Below are 22,414 nucleotides of genomic sequence, written 5' to 3' on the forward strand. Positions count from 1 at the left end.
CTATCAGTTTTAATCATCCAAATATCATGAAAAATACTAATACTATTTGTAATAACATCAAAACATGTAGATGATTGAATATAAATCCTGTTCGTAAGGGAAGAGATATCTAGAAATTTAGGATTGTGAGATAAATATATTCTAATCAAGAATTGTTCCATCCAAAAAATGAATTCATGTTTTTCCGTACCATTCATTTTTTTAGTTTAGTTTATAAACAACTTGAGCTCAATCATTTAGTTAATTTTACTTTTTTTTATTTAATTCCTCGGTCTTTATTTTAGGGTATAATATATTTTTGGTCTTTCACACTTAGAAAAATGTGTTCTGAATGCTTGTTTTGGTTTATCACTTGTTAATGTTAGTTTTAACTATTATAATATGTGGATCGTATTGATTTGAATTCTAAAAATATTGATTTTAAATAATTAATTAGAAAATGAATATCTATTACAAGAACTAAAAATAAAAATGACTTGAACATTCAAACTGACTCAGTATCCTGGTTTTGTTTGAACTATCAGATAATAGTTCAATTGTTGACTTCTCATGTTATAATATGTTGGCTTCTCATGCACCATCAGATGCGTATCACACGACATCAACATACGTGTTTACATTCAATTCAATTGTTTTCTCAAATTATTGCTAGTGTAACATGTCTCTGTCAGTGTCGTGTCCGGTGCCCGTACTTCTTTGGTATCAAGTTACTAGCTATGAACTATGATGTTGCTGATCAGCAAATACCTAATGAAGATCTAGCTCCCAATGCTAAAAGGAAAATGCTAATAATTATATAATGTCTATGCTAACTTTATGTTAAAAGAACTCATGGTTGAGGGAAAATGAGGAAGATAGGATCTCTTCTAATCACACAATCAAAATTCATATTGAAAAAATATGGAGAGAAATATGATACAAGATGTGTGTATATAGTATATACTACTACAATAAATAACACAATCTAACCGCTTCTCTAACTAACTTGTGACAAACTATCAAACTCAACCAACAACTTTTATACTCCTTTACTCTATTGAAGAGTTCATAGTAACTATGCAAGATATATATATTCCTGTTTTCAACATTAAAGTTTCATTGTTGTATAATAAGCTATGATATTTACAAGTCCTTCCTTGTCTGGAGTCCGAATAAAGATAAGAACCGGCTGCCTAATGAGATTACTTCACAGTGCATGATAGCAAGTTGCGGCGAAGGATTAAATTCCAATCATATTAAAAGAGAATTTCGAGAGAAGCTGCGGGACCGCTGATATAATTGGCCCGTAAGTCTGCAAAATGCACAGGTTAAGTCGTCAAAACAGTCATCAACTCAAAACTGCATGATATTTGTTCATACTTCATACCTTATGATTGTCACGAATTTGGCACAAAGGAACTGATAGCAACTTCATGTTTTTTGGCACCGTGAACCTTCGACTTTCTGGAAGCCTTACAAGGAACAGTTTTGTACATTCCTACACCATGAAGATAGATCGTAAAACTATGACATCTAAGATTAAAACTTGCTTAAAAAAATGCCTTTAGAAAAATGTACCTTTGGATGTTTGACATTAGGTGGTAAGAAAGGGTACATTGATGTTTCAAAATCAGGCCTCCACCACATTCCAAGGCACTCTCCCACCTAAATTAAATTTAAATAAATTACATTTCTACGCTGTCAAAACTGCATTTTTTTTTAAAAAATAAATAAATTTATAGTGAACAAATCATTTCATTCATATGTAGAAAGAGTACAATATAGGCTTGTTCAGCTTGCATAGAAGCATTACCCAACCCAGTTTTGATTCCAAATCTATATAACCTAAACCTACAAGATTCAAAATTCTACTGATATATATCTAGTATGTTTTTTTAGACTAAAAGATATATCTAACACGGGTCGATCATTTTGTCAACTCTTGAATCAGAGACATAAGGTTAGTATAAGACGATCCGTTCTCCATCAAAGCAACTCTACACTTTTCTCTCATATCTTTTACCTTCCTCCTAATCTCATCACTAAGGTTCATCAATGTACGAACACCATTTTCAACTTCTTCTGCCTGTACCAAATCTCCACCCACACGATAATCCAACCTAATCTCCACTGCTAATCCCAATTCTCTAACCATTTGAAACGCGTTCATTTGTTGCTCTGCATACACCGGCCACGTAGCAATTGGCACACCATACCACAAACTCTCCAATATCGAGTTCCAACCACAATGCGAGACGAATCCACCCACGGCCTTGTGGGCCAGAACCTTCGCTTGTGGGACCCACCCACAAACTATACCCATCCCCGCAGCCCGTGTCAAAAACCCGTCCGGTAGAACATTGTCGTAACTTGTGTAATCTCTTGGGTCCGCTGACTGGGCCTTCGGAGGTCCACGTAAAGCCCATAAAAATCTAACCCCAGCACGTTCAAGACCAATAGCAATTTTCTCAACCTGTTTGACTTCAAGACTTCCCAAACTACCAAAACATAAAAAAACCACAGAAGCAAGAGGCTGCAAATCGAGCCACTCCATTATATAATTATATTGGACTGGGTTTGGATCCCATTCAGCCGGTCCAACAAGATCAATAACCGGCCCAATTGTGTAAACCGGTGGAAGCTGCGAATCATCATAAAGTGATTGAAGAGCGTAGGGTTCAAGCTCTTGTAACGTATTTACCACGATACCCTTTGTTTCTCTATACCTTCCCGCATGATACAAAATCCACGAATAAGCGTCTTCTTCGGATTTCCATTTCAAAACCATGTTAGGCAAAACTTGTTTTGGAATCGGGTTTCTAAAACTCGGAATTTCAAACTCAGTTTCTGATTCAACCGATTCGAGTTTCGGAAGGTGGAGCGTGAATCCAAGGAAACTCGCAGGCGACGCAAAGAAAAGGTAGCAAGGGACGGAGACCTCATTAGCTACATCGATGATGGTGGTGGAGAACATATCAACAAACAAAGCAGCGAGTTTAACCGAGTCGGTTTTTATGAGGTCGAGGAGTGTATTTTTGATGTTGGTTTTGTGTTTCTGTATAAGGAGGGAGATGTAAGCGATAAAGGATTGGTATTGATCGGGTGCAGGAGGGTCTACGGTTGGGAGGTGGATGAAATGGAGATTAGTAGATGACGAAGAACGAGATTGGAGGTAAGTGTTAACGAGCGGTAGTTTTGGGATCGTGATAACGAGAATGGTTGCAGAGAGTTGAGGGTGGTGTTTGGTTAGATGGTTAGCAAACTCAACAGTTGGAACCATGTTTCCAATGGTTGGTGTAGAGATGAAAACTACCTCATATTTAGTCATGATGATTGAAATGAAATGGATTATAGAAAATATTTGTTGTGATATACTCACTCATATGAATGAATGCATATTTTGAATATATAGTATGAGGAATGGAGATAGTGATTATGGTTTTGGTCTTTTGGAGTGTAAGTTACGTGCCTAAAGCATATTCCTCAATAAGAAAAAGGTGATAGAGAACTTTTAGATAGGTGGATAAAATGCATAGAATTGTGTAAAGTATATAATATTAAAAATAATTTTAAAATGTAGCATAGAATTCAACATTACCAATTATTCAAAGGGAAACTGCGACACTCTTTTACCAAATACAATCTTACTATTAGTGTCATTGTTTTTGACCAAGAGGAAGTTTCCTCTCTTCTCCTAAATGAAGATTGTTACACTTCATCTATTTTAAAGTAAATGTCGTTAAAGCTTTCCTAGTCATATTTAGAAAAATATCTCAAGGAAAGAAAATAAATAAGGCACAAATCATCATCATAATACTAGTGTTGTTTCCTCGTTATTGCATTTATCAATTTATTTTGTTTCCTGTTAATTGTAATTATTATCATTCAATATAATTACTACTTTTTTTTTTTTTTGAAGAAGTAATCTAGTGTTTTTGACAAAAGTAAACTACTAGTGTTGTTTCCTCGTTTTTTTAAGGATGCTTATTCTTTTATAAATGTAAACCTTGTAATATCAAAGAATTCAAGCATTAAACATAGCTCTCTTTATACAATAGATATATAAACAAATGAGTGCATCAATTTTTTTTGTTTGTTACCATGATATTGGTATGAAGTATCCATCGCCGTTTAAGAGTGATTAATCTCTCCTTTAAAAAAAAAAGTGACTAATCTTTGTCAATAAAACATGTGGGCCACACCAATTAGGTTCTACTCTTCCAACCAATTTTTTTTTCAAACACAAGAGCAGCGATCGAAGTTAACAAATTATCTTTATTCATTATCGATTACGATTGTTAATCATTTTCATGATTGCATAATAGTGTATATAAAAATAAAATGAGTAGCGTACGTAGTATAATTCATAGGTAAAATTAGAGAAAAAAATAAATTAATAATATTTTATGATAAAAAATAATAGTTAATTTCAATTCTTTTCAGTTTTTACCACGATATTGAAGTAGAAATAACAATCACAAGGAAAGTTTGAATTGTGAACCACTTTCATATTAGTCTATAACTAAGGTGATGAGTCTCAAGTTGAAACTTGAAAAGAAAAAAAAAACTTAGTTAAGTTTAGAACTTTCTCAAGTGTACAAATATAAGAATTAACAAACAATATGATGGTATATGTGAAATGAATTCAAACTTTAATGTTGAAAGTAAAAAATAAGGTTAGAGAATTCAACACAAGAATAATACTGGTTCACACAATGTGGGTGACTCTTGTTTTCACCTTTGTTGATCATTTGGACACGAATGATGTTGTCGAGCGATACGTGATAATATCGGTAAAACGCTAGAATTCATATATGTGATTATTAGGTTATGTTTGACGCTTAATCAAGGAACTCTAATTCCAACGCTTTTACGCCTTATTACTCTCAACTTTTATCTTTGCAAATTAGTTCTTGTAGTTTTAAACAAACAAACAAATTACTCCTTAACTTAAAATGATAATCGATGTTGAACGGTTTGTGATATCGCACTAGTCCCTGAGGAGACGATATATAAATACTTACTTTTGATTGATAGAAAAATACTACATCAAAATGGCACCGCTGCGGGGGACTGGCGTTCAGATATCATAGACATTGCGACTATTTTATCGTTTTAAGCAAATTTTGCACTTATTCAATTTTGTATATATATAATTCATTAACCTTTGTGTTGATAATCTTCTTTGGATAGATCTTTGAACTCTTTGTATGCGAGGTACAGTTCCTCAAGAGGAATTGCAATAGGACCCTGAAATTGAAAGGACGGCTCGCAAGAACAATAGTAAGAAAAAGAAAGAGAAGAGACTAGCCAAGCAAGCACAACAAGAAGAAACCTCTACTTTTATTCCTTCATTACTTTCAATACCAGAAGAAGAAATGGCTAATCAAAATCCTCCGGAAGGCAACCAAAGTGTGATGCCATGCTGGATAAGTCCAAGACGGCTAGCTCATCTTGGAAAAGAAAAGGAGAAACAGAGATGAAGTCAGGAACCATTCAACTCATTACATCTCATCCTTTTGCCGGTCTAGACCATGTCTCAGTGTTTTATGCACTAGCCGGTACTCTTGGTGCATCTGAAGCCGGGGAAAAAGTTGTATTCCTAAGATTATTCATGCATTCAATCATCGGTAAAGCTCGGGAATGGTGGTTGGATCAAACACAGCAAGTTATGACTAATTGGAATACACTAGAGAAGGCATTCCAAGAAAGATTCTCTCCGAAAAACAAACATTTAGATGCCAAAACTGCAATCAACATGTTCTCTCAAGGTTCAAATGAATCATTATGTGAAGCATGTGAGCGATATAAGGCATTACTGAGAAAGTGTCCAAAGCACGGATTCGATGATATAACTCAAATTCATATGTTCTGTGGAGGACTACAATCAGAGCCAAAGCTTATTTTAGATGCAACTGCAGGTGGTTCATTGATGACATTAAGTCCAAAAGACGCAGTAGACATCACCAACAAGATGGCACTCAATGATCGAGCAGCAAACCACAACAGAAATGGTGCACAGAAAAAGTCTGGAATCCTTGAGTTAGGATCAGCTGATGCAAATCTTGCACAAAACAAATTCTTGACTCAACAACTTGAAGAGATGAAGAATCAAATGAAAGAGATGCCTAAATTAATCAAAGAGCAATTACAAAGAGAACAAAGGCATCAACAAGTGCATTTCTGTGAGTCATGTTCCGGTGATCATCCTACAAGCTATTGTCCACCACCACTTGAAGAAAAGATCAATTTTGTGGGCAACCAACAAAGGTCGGGGCAATATCAAGTTCAATATCCGGGAAACTCAAATCAAGGACGGTATCCGAGCAACAACAATTACCAAAGAGGGAACAATTATTGACAACCATGGAGGCCTACTGCAGGGCCATCCAATCAACAACCATACAACAATTTTCAACAATATCCACCACAACAAGACCGTACTCAAAAGCTGGAGGATACATTGAATCAATTCATGCAACTCTCAATGGCCAATCAACAAAACACCAATGTGTCCATCAAGAATCTAGAGACGCAAATGGGACAACAAGCTTAACACTTGGGACAAATCTCTCAACAATTGGCCAATCAACAAGGAGGAACCTTCACGGCAAACACACAAACCAATCCAAAGAATGAACAATGCAAAGCCGTGACAACAAGAAGCGGCAAAGTAATTGGACAAGGTATTGGTGACAACTTGGAGGTGGAGAGGGAAGTAGTTGAAAATGATGACGAGAAGGAAGATGAAGGAAGTGAGCATGAAGAAGAGGATGTACATAATGATGCGGATGTAAATAACAACGGTGTAGTTGAAAAAAATGAAAAAGAACAAAAAAATCAAGAAATTGAAAGAAAATAAAAAAGATGAAGCATTAGTTGAAAAGGAGAAGGATGTGGAGAAGGAGAAAAACATGAAGGAAATCGGGAAGAAAGTGCCGGCTCACAACTTACCATATCCCAAAGCTCCATCAAAGAAAGACTTATGGAAGCATTTCAAGAGGTTTCTTATATTTTCAAGAGGTTGGAAATCAACATTCCATTTGCGGAAGCCCCTGAACAAATGTCAATATATGTCAAGTTCATGAAGGAAATCCTATCGAAGAAGCGTCAGTACAATGACGATGAAACCATTCAACTTGACGCCAGTTGTAGCGCCATCATTCAAAGGCGGTTACCAAAGAAAGAGAAAGATCCGGGAAGAGTTACATTACCGATGGCAATTGGTAACGTCAATGTTGGTAAGACACTCATTGATTTAGGCTCAAGCATCAACCTTATCCCATATTCGGTTGTCAAGCGCAACCGGGTTGGTGGCTTAGACATGAAGCTAACTAGAATGACCTTACAACTTGTTGCGGGATAGCCGAGGATGTCTTGGTTGGAGTGGATAAATTTGTATTCCCCATGGACTTTATGGTGATGTACATTGAAGAAGATGATGATGGGCCATTGAAAATTGGAAGAACATTCATGCTAGCCGCAAGAATGATGATTGATTATGATGATGGTTTGATGAAAGTGCGGCTTGATAATGAGGAAATCAATTTCAACATCAATGATGCAATGAAGCACTCAAGATAAAGGAGCTTGTTTTAAGATGGATGCAATGGACGAGGTTATCATGGATACTAGAAAAAAATTGCACAAACCAACGACTCTTGAAAGAGTACTTACCGACGCACTTAATGTTCTTAGTGCGAAGGAAGAAAAAGAAATTGAAGAATGCTTGAAGGAACTTGAAACTTTTAAATAGATTCCTCTAAACAAAGCAAAACTAGAGGAATTGAAGGACAATGACAAAGTTGAAGATCCAAAGGTTGAAATGAAGGTTTTGTCGTCACATCTAAAATATGTATGCCTTGAAGAGGATGGCACAAAACCGGTGATCATTAGTATTAGTAGCTCTTTGCCAAGCATTGAAGAAAATAAATTGATTGAAGTCCTAAAGAACAACAAATAATTAGCAATAGGTTGAAAATTGCCCGATTGTAAAGGCATAAGTCCTTCATATTGCATGCATAAGATTATGATAAGATTATGATGGAGGACAACTTCAAACCGGTGGCTCAACCTCAACGCCGGGTGAATCCAACCATGAAGGAAGTAGTCCAAAAAGAAGTGGTAAAGGTACTTGAGGAAGTAGTCCAAAAAGATGGCTTCTTTGTTGGACTACTTCTTTGTACTTTGAAGTTGTCCTCCATCATAATCTTATGCATGCAATATGAAGGACTTATGCCTTTACAATCGGGCAATTTTCAACCTATTGCTTCTTTGTTGTTCTTTAGGACTTCAATCAATTTCTTTTCTTCAATGCTTGACAAAAAGCTACTAATACTAATGATCACCGGTTTTATGCCATCCTCTTCAAGGAATACATACTTTAGATGTGACGACAAAACCTTCATTTCAACCTTTGGATCTTCAACTTTGTCTTTGTCTTTCAATTCCTCTAGTTTTGCTTTGTTCGGAGGAATCTCTTTCAAAGTTTCAAGTTCCTTCAAGCATTCTTCAATTTCTTTTTCTTCCTCCGCACTAAGAACATTAAGTGCGTCGGTAAGTACTCTTTCAAGAGCCGTTGGTTTGTGCAATTGTTTTCTAGTATCCATGATTGCCTCCTCCATTGAATCCATCTTAAAACAAGCTCTTTTATCTTTTGAGTTCTTCATTGCATCATTGATGTTGGAATTGATTCCTCATTATCAAGCCGAACTTTCATCAAACCATCATCATAATCAATCATCATTCTTGCGGCTAGCTTGAATGTTCTTCCAAGTATCATTGGCACATCATCATCTTCTTCAATGTCCATCACCACAAAGTCCACGGGGAATACAAATTTACCCACTCTAACCAAGATATCCTCGGCTATCCCCATTGGTCGTGTTACGAACTTGTCGGCAAGTTGTAAGGTCATTCTTGTTAGCTTCATGTCTAAGCCACCAACCCGCTTGACAACTGAATATGGGATAAGGTTGATGCTTGAGCCTAAATCAAGAGTGCCTTACCAACATTGACGTTACCAATTGCCACCGGTAATGTAACTTTTCCCGGTTCTTTCTCTTTCTTTGGTAACCGCCTTTGAATGATGGCGCTACAATTGGCGTCAAGTTGAATGGTTTCATCATCATTGTACCGACCCTTCTTGGATAGGATTTCCTTCATGAAATTAAATGCTATTGAGAAATACTTTTGAATCTAGGTTTAGAATATTTATCTATCAAAAAAATGATTCTAGACATAGGATTGATGTTTTGATAATCACACAAATTGTCAGAACTTAAAGCTTTCGGATCGTTTGATAGATTGAGAAATCGTCGATTAAACGATACGATCGACTATTGGATTGCTTAATAGTTTGAGAAATCAACAATTAAACAATACAATTGAACTCACAAGATCATTTGGACAGGAATGATGTTGTCGAGCGATACGTGATAATATCGGTAAAACGCTAGAATCCATATATGTGATTATTATGTTATGTTTGACGCTTAATCAAGGAACTCTAATTCCAACGCTTTTACGCCTTATTACTCTCAACTTTTATCTTTGCAAATTAGTTCTTGTAGTTTTAAACAAACACACAAATTACTCCTTAACTTAAAATGATAATCGCTGTTGAACGGTTTGTGATATCACACTAGTCCCTTAGAAGACGATATATAAATACTTACTTTTGATTGATAGAAAAATACTGCATCAATATGTTGATGATGTAATCGGAAAAGAATGATGGATAAGAAGAAACAAAAGATGTTCAATGGGTGTAAGAAAATTTTGGGTATTCGAATACCATTGAGTAATAGTAAATTTAAAAACTAGTACGCAACCAATAATAGCATTAGCAATATGCACACCAAGTATCTGATAAGAATATAAAATGCAAGCCATTTTTTTTTTGTGGTGGCTGGGTTTGAACCCTGGACCTTGTATATTTTATGTATTGTCCATACCAACTGAGTCAAGCTCAGAGGACATGCAAGCCACTTTGCAATCACTAAAACAATATTCAAATTAAAATGCAAAAAAAAGAAAATGTCAAATCATATTCTAAGTTTATGTGGTGGAAAACAGTAACAATGAAAGAAAAAAAAGAATCATATTCTAAGTTTATGTGGTGGAACTGATTAAATACTAAGTTTTGGTTATTAAAAACTCCTATATGTTATATCTATATTCTATATAGTACCATAAAGACAATCAGAATTTTAACTGAATCATACAAATGTTGCAGTGAGGCATGAACATAAAAAAAATTAAAAAGAAAGGATGAATTTAATACCTCCCATTCTGCCAAATTTTCATCAGCAGAAAGCTTCCTTGCCAGCTTACGCTTCAATCCATCAGTATCTACAAATCAATAAATGTAATCCCTAGTAAAAACTCGTAAAAATATTTGCAAACATTTCGAACTCAGTCGATATTTGACAGATTCCTTACATACCTGATTCACCTGGCCTTAAACGGCCACCGGGAAGTTTAAAGATGGAATTTTTTATTTGAAACAGCAACAAATGCGGATGTTTGAACAACTCAACCTAAATCAAGAACAGTTACATTATCATTTCAGAATCATACTGCAAAACCGAATTCTAGTAGCCAAGATAAAGAGTATCAATAAAAACAACTTCAAGAAGAAATTTGTAAGTTAAAAAGCACGAACATTTTTGGGAAAACCCAAAATCTAATTGCGAAGACTAAGAATGACGACAAATGGATCCAGTGTAACAGTTCCTTTTCAACATATATGCTTTCATAATACAGAGAAGAGTTCAAGCCCTCTGAGTCCCGATGGATACAAATCAAATCCAGATGTTAATTAAGTTTAAAGATAAACCATTTGACGACTCAAGTTTTTTTAACAGATTTTTTTCGCTTCTAAAGTGTAGAGAAGTGGGAACCTAATCTGGAGAAATGGAAAATCCGGAGTTAGAACCCCAACTCTTACCTATAGAGCTACGAACATAACTACATTTACGGCACAATTCAGGACTATTGTCTGGTTTAGAGAAAATACATATGGGTAGCTTAAAAGGCAACTGAGGATGACAATTTTTAAATATCAGTCTACCATGGACCACTTTTTATGAAGAAGTTAAATTAGCCCACCCAAATCGACATCGAGGAGAATTGAACTTAAGATTTTAAGGAGGATCACACTCTAAGGTACACTCCAAGGTACCAATCCAACATCAGCAAACCAACCCAAATGGGTTTATTGTGGACCACTTTGATAAAGTACAACTTGTCTTAAAAAAAAAAAAGAGGTAAAAAGCACTAACCATCATAACAGCTTCAACACAAGTTCGCATTCCACGGGCATCATAGCTATTAACAAACATGCAAAATAAAAAATAAAAAAATGAGTTCAGTTTTAAATGAAAGAGAATTGATACACGAAAATAGGATAATAACAGAAAAAACAAACTTGGATTTGAATCTTTGAAGAGAGTGATCTTTAGAAGGAATAGCATCTTCTTTTGATCCAAAATAGTAAGAATTCAGAGGATATATATTCACTTCCACTTTCTCATCATCATCATCATCCCTTATTCCGTTTTCACCCATCACTCCTCAAAAATCAAAAACTTCAAAGATGCTTTCTATGTTTCAAAATATGTGTCATCTCTGGTGTTTTTATAGATTAGAAAAGTGAAGAAAAAAATAGAGAATTAAGAAAAAAGAGAAATGAACAAGAGTGGAAGTGGAAAAGAGGTAGCGTGTCAAGGTTGATGACAGGTGGTGGAGTGACAGGAACCTCAACGTCCATGCAACGACATGTTTGTTTTCGGATAATGTTGGTCGGTGCTCAAACTGAAAACAGACAACAACTACTCCATTTTTTATCTTTTTCTGTCACGGTATGTTAATTAGTGCTTGGAGCACTTACTAACTAAAAAAGAAATGTAAATTTGTATTGAAAAAAAATATTTTTTTACATTTTAAAATTAGATTTAAAACACCAATTTTGGTTATTTAACAAGTGTTATAGAGAAACTTGTTAGGATTTTTCTTTCTTATTTTGGTATAATATCCCGCCTAATCAAATGTTAACATGTGCGTTAAGGTTGTATGATTGTTCTCAAACTTCAAAGTTTGTTGAGATATCGACTAATAATTTTTAACCTTGATTCTCTTTACGCTCTTAGAGAATGGATTTATGTCCTTCAATTATGAGTTCTTTAACTCATCTTAAGAATCTTAAGTACAAAGTTTTTGTAAAATTAACAAATGCATAAATGAAAAGTCAAGCAAAGATTAGAGAGATAAAATGCGAAAAATAGTTTGTTTGATTGATTGTGTGTTCAATAAAAGGTACATATATGATATTTATAGACAATACTTGTCCTACTGGTCGAGATATCATGGCATAGAAAATTTAGCCTTGCTCGACCATTTTCATGGGTAGTGCGTGATTCTCCCCATTACTGTGAATATGTGTCACTCTGGGTTCGACGTGGTATTCACTCCCTCGCGGAGTTTTGCGCTTTCTAGATCAACACATGCATCCTCATCTTAGAGCATGCATTAGAGTAAATAGATGTTTCTATTAATGACACTATAAACACGGAACATGAGTAAAACATCAAATTGTCAGATTTCACTTAGCTTTGACCGCTTATAACACTTATATTACATTTGTGCACCTTTATGAACTTAAGAAAGACTCAACTATTAAAGAGCATCTTTCTTTCTCTCTCTTTTCCCTTTCTCAAACCATAGTTGTCACAACTTTTCTTTTTCTTGATCTATAAAATACGGGTGATTTATGTTTAATTTAAACTGAAATCACCCCTCCATATTGTTTTTCTTTCTCTTCTAGTTAAATAAGCGATTTTCACATATTTTCAGTTTTCTTTCGTTTGTTTTTGTGATTTCGTCATCTAGCACGACTTTGTTTATTTTGATTTCCCGTCTTTGTTCGGTGTGTTTTTTAATTTCATGTCTTAATACAGTGTTTATTTGATTCATGTTGAAAGATTAGTTTTGATCAAATGCAGATTCAATCAATGACTTTTGCACCGTCAAATTGCAGATCCGAAAACATGAGTATTTCAGTGGCTTGTATATAGTCATATTTGTAGGCATATATACTCTACTATTTTATGCTATTAACATAGATGTTGTGTTTTTGTTCGCAAATTCATCTTTTATGCTTTAACGACTTTGAATTTGTATTGTATCGATGTACTTTATCAATTTGAATTAATGAATATCGTTTATCTGTAAAAGAAAAAAAAAAGATTGAACTATTTCGTATTCGACTATTTTCTATTTGTCTAACCATTAATCGACTATTCGTAAATTCAGGTACTGTTATTGGCTAGCAACTTATTTACTTTTTGGTGTATCATTTTTTATTCCAATTTTATCTTTTAATTAGATTTTTATTTTCTTCATTTTATCCTTTCTAATCAACCAAATAACTACCATTTTTAAATAATTGTATACACTTACAATTTCTATTATTTTTATGGATGAAAGCTGAAAGAAGATGAATACAGCATCAGGGCCTCAAACATAAAGGGCCCTTAAAATTTGAAATAAATAAATAATTTTTTTTTGTATCTATGGACAAAATCTATCACAAAATGTCATATTTTTTAAGTTAAAATCCGGAATTCAACTATTTTACTGTCAATTATACATAATCCATATGTAAATGTTTGTTTGTTTGGCGGCATAAGTCATGTTTGAACTATTGCTCGTATATTTAACTAGAATGTAAATGTTTGTCACTCTAAGTAGTGTTGAATTTTTTTTTCAATACTTTTTATATTAAAATTGTTAAGATTACAACGAGGTCTTTGAATTATCGGAGACGGCCCCTGATTAGGATATACAATTTTAAAATTTCTTTATCATTTAATTTTTATCATTGTTGTGCGTTTGTCCAAATAATTTTATTTGTATTAATGGCTATGTAAGCCTTTCTCAAAAGAGTGGTTGTTAAAAAGAAAAGATTGTTAAAAAGATAATGTCTCTAACATTTATCTTTAAAAAATCATATACCACAAAAGTAATACATGCGTGAAAAATAAACTATGTGAAAAAGTGTTAATGTTGGATATTTTTTATTTTTAAAGATGGGGTGTGTACCTATCAAAACTTAGTTAAATATAAGAGTCATCCAAGTCCATTTAACTTGATCCACATTTTTAAACTTTAAGATTTGGTAATTGTTCTTCTTCCATATGTTTTTATTCATTTCCGTTAAATAGTCGAGCGTAAGTTAACTCATATATGTGTATTTTAAGCGTGAGTTAACTTATATAGGTGTATTTTTCAGCCCGTTAAATAGTCGAACGTAAGTTAATTCATGCAGGTGTATTTTCAGCGTGAGTTAACTTATATAGGTGTATTTTTCAGCGTAAGTTAACTAACATAGGATGAGAATGAGTGAAAACAGATGGGAAAAGAGCAATTCTCTTACGATTTGGGTCTTGTTTACACAACAATTTTTCATTTTTATTTTTTTACAAGTACACAACAAGTTAGTTTGTCAAGAATATTCTTCGTTTAATGTTTATGATTTTTTAATGTATGACTTTTTTATTTTTGATACATTTGATGTACCAAAAATAAAGAATATGACAACTTCTATTGTAATGTATTTGATTGTAAGACATGACAAACTGGGAGCAAGAGACAATACAAAAGGAAAGACTTAAACGATGGCAAGTATTAGACATAAATATACAACAATTTTATGACAATTTTTAGAACAATATTATTTCCCTCTTTTTATTGATAAAAAACAAATGAGAGAGAGAGATGAAAAAATAAAGAGTAAAAACACAATAAAAATATGAAAGAAAATTGTTTAAAAATTAACTCAAAATAGTTGTACAAATATCATATCTCTTTAAATATTAAGTTATGTGTTGGAGACTCATATCCTTGAAGCAGCATATAAGGGTCACTTGGTGGGTTGTTTCTTTCTTTGCTTTGCTTGTAGGTGTACGTTTTCTTTCCCAACCTGTCTCTCTGCCCTACCCTCCCCTTAAAATATACACCATCTCCCTCAAAATAGATCGAAGCTTTATTTGAAGCACAAAATAATCTATTGCACTCATCTATGGTTGATGTGTTATCCACGTACTCAATCGATGCAAACAATGTTTGATATTTATTTTTGAATTAGATGAAGTGCAACTGTACTTTGTCTTGTGGGGTTTCCATTCTTTGGTGTATTGTAAAATAAAATATATCAATAGGGGATAGGATATGAGGAAATATGAAATAATAAAGTCCTCGTGGCCCCAAGAAATGTATAATGAAATAAACAATATTCTTAGCTAGGTTCTTTAGCTAGCATTTGTTGTGTAAGAGATAATATTTGTGATTAACTTTATTTATAATGTAATGTGTACACACTCGTTTGATTGAACTCCAAAGTTAAATTGGTCTCATACTAAATTTAAATAATATAAGTTGTTTAGAAAGTGACTTATTTGTAGCTTATGACATAATTTATTATGATAAGCACTTGTGTTTAAATTATTTTTATAATAAAATATAAAAGTTAAATTCTTTTCTTATAAACTATCTTGAAGAACTTGAGAACATAAGCAGCTTTTAAACAAATGTCATAAACCATTTCATTAATTTTCCATACAACAAAAATTATATTTATTCTCAAATAGGTTAACTCAAATCGATCTTTATGCAAATAGTAAAAATTTGAACAAAAGTTTCATTTGGTTTCCATCTTTAGACGAAAGTGCACTTTCCTTCTTTGTTGTGAAAAAGGACATAAGTTTCAATCATTGCAGCCACGCTCCAAATCCAATTATATATAATTTAAGCAAAACCTGTACGGGTAGAGAAGTTTCAGGTACTTGTTTGTCTTTATGATTCCTCACCTAGCTGGAGGGACAAATACACAAACCAAAACAAATTTTAAATTTCCCACTAGAGAATAAGCTGTTTAGGCAAGTTAGGAAAGAAAATTACTTGGAGACAAAAATAAGTGATTCTAAAGTAGGTTTAATTTGTTTTTGCTGCACATAAAAGACATGTTTTTTTTCTTCAATCTCCAATTTCAACCTTATACTTGTAGATTTAAAATACTGGGTAAAGAATTCTGCTCTTTACCAAAACGGTTTTGCCCAAAATGAAATGACCAAAATGCTCCTACGTGACTTAACTTACGTCAGTGCATTTTTTACGTGAGTTAAAACATGTAGTGTGAGTTAACTCATGCTAGTGTTAATTTACAAAGATAACAGCGTGAGTTAAGTCATATGCAATTTTGTTTTACCAAATGTATTTAATTCCCAATTTTAATATGCAATTTGGCAAGTTAACTTCCGGGTGAATGTTTGGGAACTGACGTTTGGCAAGTTTGAATTACCTCATTCAAAGGAAGACAATTGTTGTAGTTGGAAGACACATTTCCCTACCTAATGACGAGCTTCTGACGGAACCAAACTTTTGATGATATCTTCAGTTGATCTCAGCAACGTTACCCGCATATCGATCCACTAGAACATGTGCTCCCAAAACATGCTCTTCACGTTTTCGTCGTTCGTTAATTCCACCCAACTGAATGATACTCTCCACTCGTCGAGCGTTGGATGTTTATACTTAACGTGTTCCACCCTCCCTGTGTCTCCGGGGTTGACTCCCTAGTTGAATTCATTCAGTTCATCCTTGAGACCTCTTAACGTTACACCAAGGCACCGAACCTTCAACCTCTGAGGTTCTCCGCCGTTGAATTGTGCATGAACGTCGATCTACCCGGCCATTATTGCTTCAAATCTACACAATAAGAAATTAAAAATAATCAATGAAAACCTCATTCAAAACATTTCATCAAACACTTGGAGTGAAAATTATACATAAACCCTAAAAATGATAACTACAACATAAACATGCAAACATCTAAACAATTAAGCAATATAAGTCATTTGCATGTAACATTGTATCATATCTTGCAAAAAAAAAAACAAAATTTAAACAAACTCTAAATCTAAAAGAATCTGATCTAAGTGTAAAAAATCTAACATAAGCATGCAAACATCTAAACATCATAACAATTAAGCACTACAAGTCATTTACATGTAACATTTTATCATTTCTTGCAAAAAAAAAAAAAAAAAAATTTTAACAAAACACTAAACCTAATAAATTCTAGTTTAAGTGAAAAAAATCTATCATACCAACATAATTTAAGTGAAAACTTACGTGTTCTTGTTGTTGGAGTGTTGTTTAATTTGAAGTTGAAGGAATTTTGGATTTGGGTAATTTGAGAGAGATTTGATTGAAAATAAGGAAATGAGGCTCTGCCTGGGCTAGTAACAGTACGTAGCATGAGTTAACTCACGCAGGGGCAATATGGACATTTACTTTGGGAACAAGCAAAATTGTTTGGGTAAAGAGCAGAAATCTTGGGTAAACAAAAATGCCTTATTGTGTGCAATTGCTAACCCTTTAGAGCCCGTTTGAATTGACTTACTTTTCAGCTTGTGAAAAATAATTTATGCAAATAAATAAACCTTTATGTTGTTAATTTATAAATTCTCACCAACAAAAATTGTATTTTCATAATGTTTTTTCATAAACGACCTTAACAAACTTATAAATAATGTATATTTTTTTTTAAGAAAACTTATAAATAGTTCATACAAACTTATTTATTTGCATAAACTGTTTTGCATAAGTTAAAAAATAAATCAATCCAAACTGTTTAACATGTTTGAATGATTTAAAAGAGATTTGGGTTTGCTTGTAGAATTGGTTTTATTTGAAACTATAATTTGTAGTTTTTGGCTTTACAATTTGTTATTGTTTTTTTGAAGAAGCTAAATTAGTTCGCCTAAATTGGTATTGGGGAGAATCAAATCTGAAACCTCGAGGAGGAGCAGACTCTCGAGTCTCAAGTCAATACCAATCTAAATTAGCCTTAAATTTATTGTTAAATCAATTTTTACATAAATGCTTCAAAACATAAATCATTTTACATTCTTCGTACTTATAAATACATCAAAATATAAATCATATTAGATTCAATGCACTTTTATCCAAAATCCATTTTACATAATAAAAGCATTCAAAATCAGTTTTTATCACCACAATACACTTAAAATGAAGACCCATTTTGTCTTTCATGGTTTTTTTAGCTCAATTTTGTTTATAACAAAAGATAATACTAAATTAATGCCCATCATTTTTGTTAAGATGATATTACTAATTTATTTTTAGTATGAAAATATCAAATATTAATTGATATTATTTTGTATCGATAACTAAAATTATGAAAACTAAAATTGATGGTTATCGTTAGACTTGTTAAGAGGTTGACATCTTTGTTACAAGAGATGTTTTTTTTTTCTTTTCATATCCACCTGCCAAGAATCCAACTGTACTCCACTCCAATAATGGTCAAGAAATGAGAAGAAAAGAAAACGATGGATTTAAGTAAAGTGCTCTTGTTTTGTCATCTTAAATACACAATTATATTGATTGAAGTTGGTCTACGACTTGGTCATTTACTTGAAAATTCTGAATAACATATTACTTGAAAATGCTGGGCCATTGTTCTTAAAAAGTTTAAACTAGTTTGTTCAGAAAAATATTTTAAACTAGAAATGTTGGTCATAGGTTTGTGTTCACCGAGGGGATTATGAAACCATCTTTCTTGTTGAATAAACATTGAGAAAACTTGTTGATATTGGAGAGAGGCTCTGTAAGCATGATTTGAACACAAAATCACAAATATGTGAATATTGTTCATTTGTCCCTACTAGGTAAAAAACATTCGTCCTTGTACACAAATGCAAATAGGTAAAAGACATTTTTAAGTCATACCAATTTAACAAATGGAAAGGCATAAGAGATGCCTATAATAAGATTACAAGAATGTATACATACTCATACTCATGAATACCTCAAAACAATGGTCACAACTCACAACTAATAAAAAGAAACTTCATGATCAAAATTAGGTCAACCCCAATATATTAACTCACGAGGTCATCCTAAGTCCAAAATGAACCACGAGATAAGCTTTCTCTCGAAACAAAATATAGCAAGATAATTGATCAAATCAGGTTCACTGACTTAATCCATTTATGATCACAAGTTGTTTATTGTCATCCTAATATAAAGTCTAAATAATGAATCAAGTTTAGGTACATTAATTATTGGCTTAATTGCACTTTTGGACCCCTATCTTTCCAAAAGTTGCGGTTATGGCCCCCTAACTAATTTAAATACAAAACAGCCCCTTATGTTTTGATTCTTTGGCAGTTTTGGACCCCCAGTCCATTAGTGAGGTGCCACGTGTATTATTTAGGGGGCCACGTGACACCTCACTAATGGACTGGGGGTCCAAAACTGCCAAAAAATCGAAACATAGGGGGCTGTTTTGTATTTAAATTAGTTAGGGGGCCATAACCGCAACTTTTGGAAAGATAGGGGTCCAAAAGTGCAATTAAACCTTAATTATTCTTAAGAATGACACTTGAGTGATATAGCCTTTTGGTAACAACCTTAGTTTTACATCCACGGTACTTATTTACTTGAATGTAAGAGTATTGTAGACGGTGACACTAGGATACATATGAAAAAATGATGGATAATTTACATTAATTAATAAACATTAGCCACATATTCATATTTTTAAGTGGTATTCATGAACTATTTTGTTAAGTACATGTAATAAGTTTCTTTGGTATGGAAGTAGCTTGAAAGAAACATTGTAATAGTAACGTGTGACTCCAAGTAAGTATATGTGTCGTCAAAAATAGAATAGGTAGATACTTTACATTTTTTATTCCCTCCAAAAAAGAACTTGGACATCTGTATCCAATTATCCATTCCACCAAATATCAACAAAAAAACATTAAATAAACAGACACAGAACCAAACATACAAACAGAGAAAGTAACCAACCAACCAATTCAATTCCCATAACTTTGTCACTAACATTCACCAACACAATGCCCCATCGTGGTGGCGCGTGGAACTCATCGCCACCCTTACTCAGCCCACCACTTCTCATTATTCTACTCCCTATCCTAGCCTTCACCCTCCTCTTCCTCACCGTACCTCCTCTTCTCTCCGCCACCACCAACCTCCTCCAACATACCTCCTTCGTCAAAGTCAAAACCAGCTGGAACTCCCTCAACATTCTCCTCGTCGTTCTCGCCATCCTTTTCGGCGTCTTCGCTCGACGAAACGACGATGAAGAACCATCAACACCTCATCAAACCACCAACAACAACGTCATTCCCGATCAAAACGACACGTTCCGAATAGTTTCAACGTCGTCTGAACGAGGTGGATATGAGTCGCAACAATGGTTTGGATTCTCTAGTGAAGAGCGTAAGGTTTTTGATGAAACTTCGAATCGGTTGTTACAGTCACCGGTGATAACCGGTGTTACACGGATGAGAAGGAGTAGTAGTTCGTATCCAGATCTACGTCAGATGGATAATGGTTACAAGTTTCGTTTCTTTGATGATTACGAAATCGAGAAACAGTTCCGTTCGCCGGCGAGGGTAACATTTTCCCGGAGTCTAGAAGAAAAACAAGAGCAAGTTCACGTTAAGGAAATTCCGGTGGATACCTTTGAAGTTCGTTCTTCTTCTTCTTCTTCTCCGGTAAAATCAACCATTCCGCCAGCGCCTCCTCCACCGGTTTCAGCTCGGCGTCATACAAACCAGATACATAGGAGAGTCGAGAGTAGCAACGAGATAACGGAGGTTGAAGATACTGAATTCACAAGGATTCATACTCCACCGGCGGATACGGCAGATACTCCGCCGCCGTCACCTCCTCGGCTGTCGGTGAAGACACGATCTGAGCGAAAGAAGAGTAATGTGAAGAGAGAGATAGCAATGGTTTGGGCTTCCGTGCTCTCTAATCAACGAAAGCGAAAGAAGAAACAGAAACCGAAAAACGATCATAATCACCATTGCGATAATGTGGAGGAGTTAACAAACAATACAACAGCGCCACCGATACCGACGACGCCACCGCCTCCTCCACCACCACCTCCATCAGTTTTTCACAGTATATTCAGAAAAAGTCACGGCAAGAGTAAGAAAATCCATTCAGTGCCAGCGCCGCCGCCACCTCCGCCATCTAGGAGATCGTCTAAACCAAAGAAACATATCCCTCCGCCACCACCAACTCCTCCACCTGCACCATCACGTCGGAGAAACCACACAAAGCCGCCATTGCCAAACAAATCAAGCAACTTCATCAACGAAACGGTTGAAAACTTCAATGCCGGCAGCCAGTCGCCATTGATCCCCATTCCGCCTCCTTTACCACCATTCAAAATGCCGGCGATGAAGTTTGCAGTTCGTGGCGATTTTGTTAAGATTCGAAGTAACCAGAGCTCGAGAAGTACATCACCGGAGCGTGAGCACATTGATGTGGAAGTAACGGAAACCATTGCTGTTGTGAATCATAACGGCGATGTGACTGGGCCTGTTTTCTGTCCCAGTCCAGACGTGAATGCGAAAGCTGCAACATTCATTGCTCGTCTTAGGGGTGAATGGAGGCTACAAAAACTTAACTCCATCAAGGAGAAAGGCAATGGCTCATTGCCTCATGCAAGAGAATAGTTACACTAAAGTAGGGTTTTAAGCAACGGTCCGCGATCTTGGCTACAACATATTGATTTTCGATGTTTTTACTCGACTGTGGTTGAGACTGTATTGCACGCATTTGAATCATGACATGACTGCAACCGTTACTGCGACCGCCATTTAGAACCCTACACTACACTTTGTAAAAAGACCTATTGAGAAATTGGGCTCTAATTATGGTTTTTTGGTTAAATTATTAGAGCCTGCTGAACAGAATTTTTGAGAGATTTGAGTTTTGGTTTGCTTGGTTTTGTTGATTGATATTAAAGCATGGTATTTTGTTACTATGGTCCTAAAGATGATGCATTAGAATTTTAAGTATAACTGATTTGTATAGGAAGATAGTTGAGGTGAAGCTCTAATTCTGTTTTTGATGTGCTATTAGAGCTTCTACAAGATTTATTGAGAGTGTGAACTTATGGTTTGGCATAGCTTGTATGCTTCTATAATTTGCAGCAATGAACCTCTGATTGTATTTGACTATTTGTTGAATAAAGATGTGATTTACTACTAAATATATGAAGTTAATTGGATTTGTCAACAACCAAGACTTGTTAGCTATGTGGTTTGTTATAGATATTCGTTATCTCGGCACTTTAAGCATTTCGCCCTTACAAGTCTCATGTTTGGGGTTGTGAAATGTTGCAGAACATTTGTTAGTTGTTACTTCGGCTTATGATTTTAAGTATTTGACTCTAACGGACCTCGTGTTTGGAGGATGTGGACTGTCATAGGCTATTTGTTATCCCGGCTTATTATTTTGAACACTTCGCTCTTGCAGGCATCATGCTTGGGAGTTGTGGATCGTCATAAATCATCACGTACGT

The 22,414-nt window shown here is 34.5% G+C and overlaps 3 protein-coding genes across 3 annotated transcripts; 1 reads left to right on the top strand and 2 right to left on the bottom strand.

Moving 5' to 3' along the window:
- Nucleotides 1-862: 862 nt before the first annotated feature.
- Nucleotides 863-11,790, bottom strand: LOC25486436 (pre-mRNA cleavage factor Im 25 kDa subunit 1). The gene is made up of 7 exons (XM_013608014.3): nt 11,411-11,790; nt 11,265-11,310; nt 10,427-10,520; nt 10,265-10,332; nt 1,558-1,644; nt 1,367-1,477; nt 863-1,291 (listed from the first exon to the last, which is right to left on the bottom strand). Exons 1-7 carry the CDS (start codon nt 11,548-11,550, stop codon nt 1,220-1,222), a joined length of 618 nt encoding a protein of 205 aa, XP_013463468.2. The 5' UTR covers nt 11,551-11,790; the 3' UTR covers nt 863-1,219.
- On the bottom strand, nt 1,701-3,752 carry LOC25486435 (UDP-glycosyltransferase 43). The gene has a single exon (XM_013608013.3). The coding sequence runs from the start codon at nt 3,305-3,307 to the stop codon at nt 1,907-1,909; it is 1,401 nt and encodes a 466-aa protein (XP_013463467.1). The 5' UTR covers nt 3,308-3,752; the 3' UTR covers nt 1,701-1,906.
- Nucleotides 11,791-19,748: 7,958 nt separating the features above from the next.
- Nucleotides 19,749-22,192, top strand: LOC25486437 (formin-like protein 7). Its single transcript, XM_013608015.3, has one exon. The coding sequence runs from the start codon at nt 19,929-19,931 to the stop codon at nt 21,561-21,563; it is 1,635 nt and encodes a 544-aa protein (XP_013463469.1). The 5' UTR covers nt 19,749-19,928; the 3' UTR covers nt 21,564-22,192.
- Nucleotides 22,193-22,414: the final 222 nt, after the last annotated feature.

This window comes from Medicago truncatula, chromosome 2 (genome assembly GCF_003473485.1).
Source record: "Medicago truncatula cultivar Jemalong A17 chromosome 2, MtrunA17r5.0-ANR, whole genome shotgun sequence".
In the NCBI taxonomy this organism is placed as follows: Eukaryota; Viridiplantae; Streptophyta; class Magnoliopsida; order Fabales; family Fabaceae; genus Medicago; species Medicago truncatula.

Excerpts from the sequence above, each read along its gene's own strand:
- LOC25486435 (XM_013608013.3), bottom strand. The coding sequence starts at position 3,307 with ATGACTAAATATGAGGTAGTTTTCATCTCTACACCAACCATTGGAAAC.
- LOC25486436 (XM_013608014.3), bottom strand. The coding sequence starts at position 11,550 with ATGGGTGAAAACGGAATAAGGGATGATGATGATGATGAGAAAGTGGAA. Across the intron at positions 1,645-10,264 it reads AAAATTTGGCAGAATGGGAG|GTGGGAGAGTGCCTTGGAAT; the intron begins GTATTAAATTCA and ends AATTTAATTTAG. Across the intron at positions 1,292-1,366 it reads AAATTCGTGACAATCATAAG|ACTTACGGGCCAATTATATC; the intron begins GTATGAAGTATG and ends TGCATTTTGCAG.
- LOC25486437 (XM_013608015.3), top strand. The coding sequence starts at position 19,929 with ATGCCCCATCGTGGTGGCGCGTGGAACTCATCGCCACCCTTACTCAGC.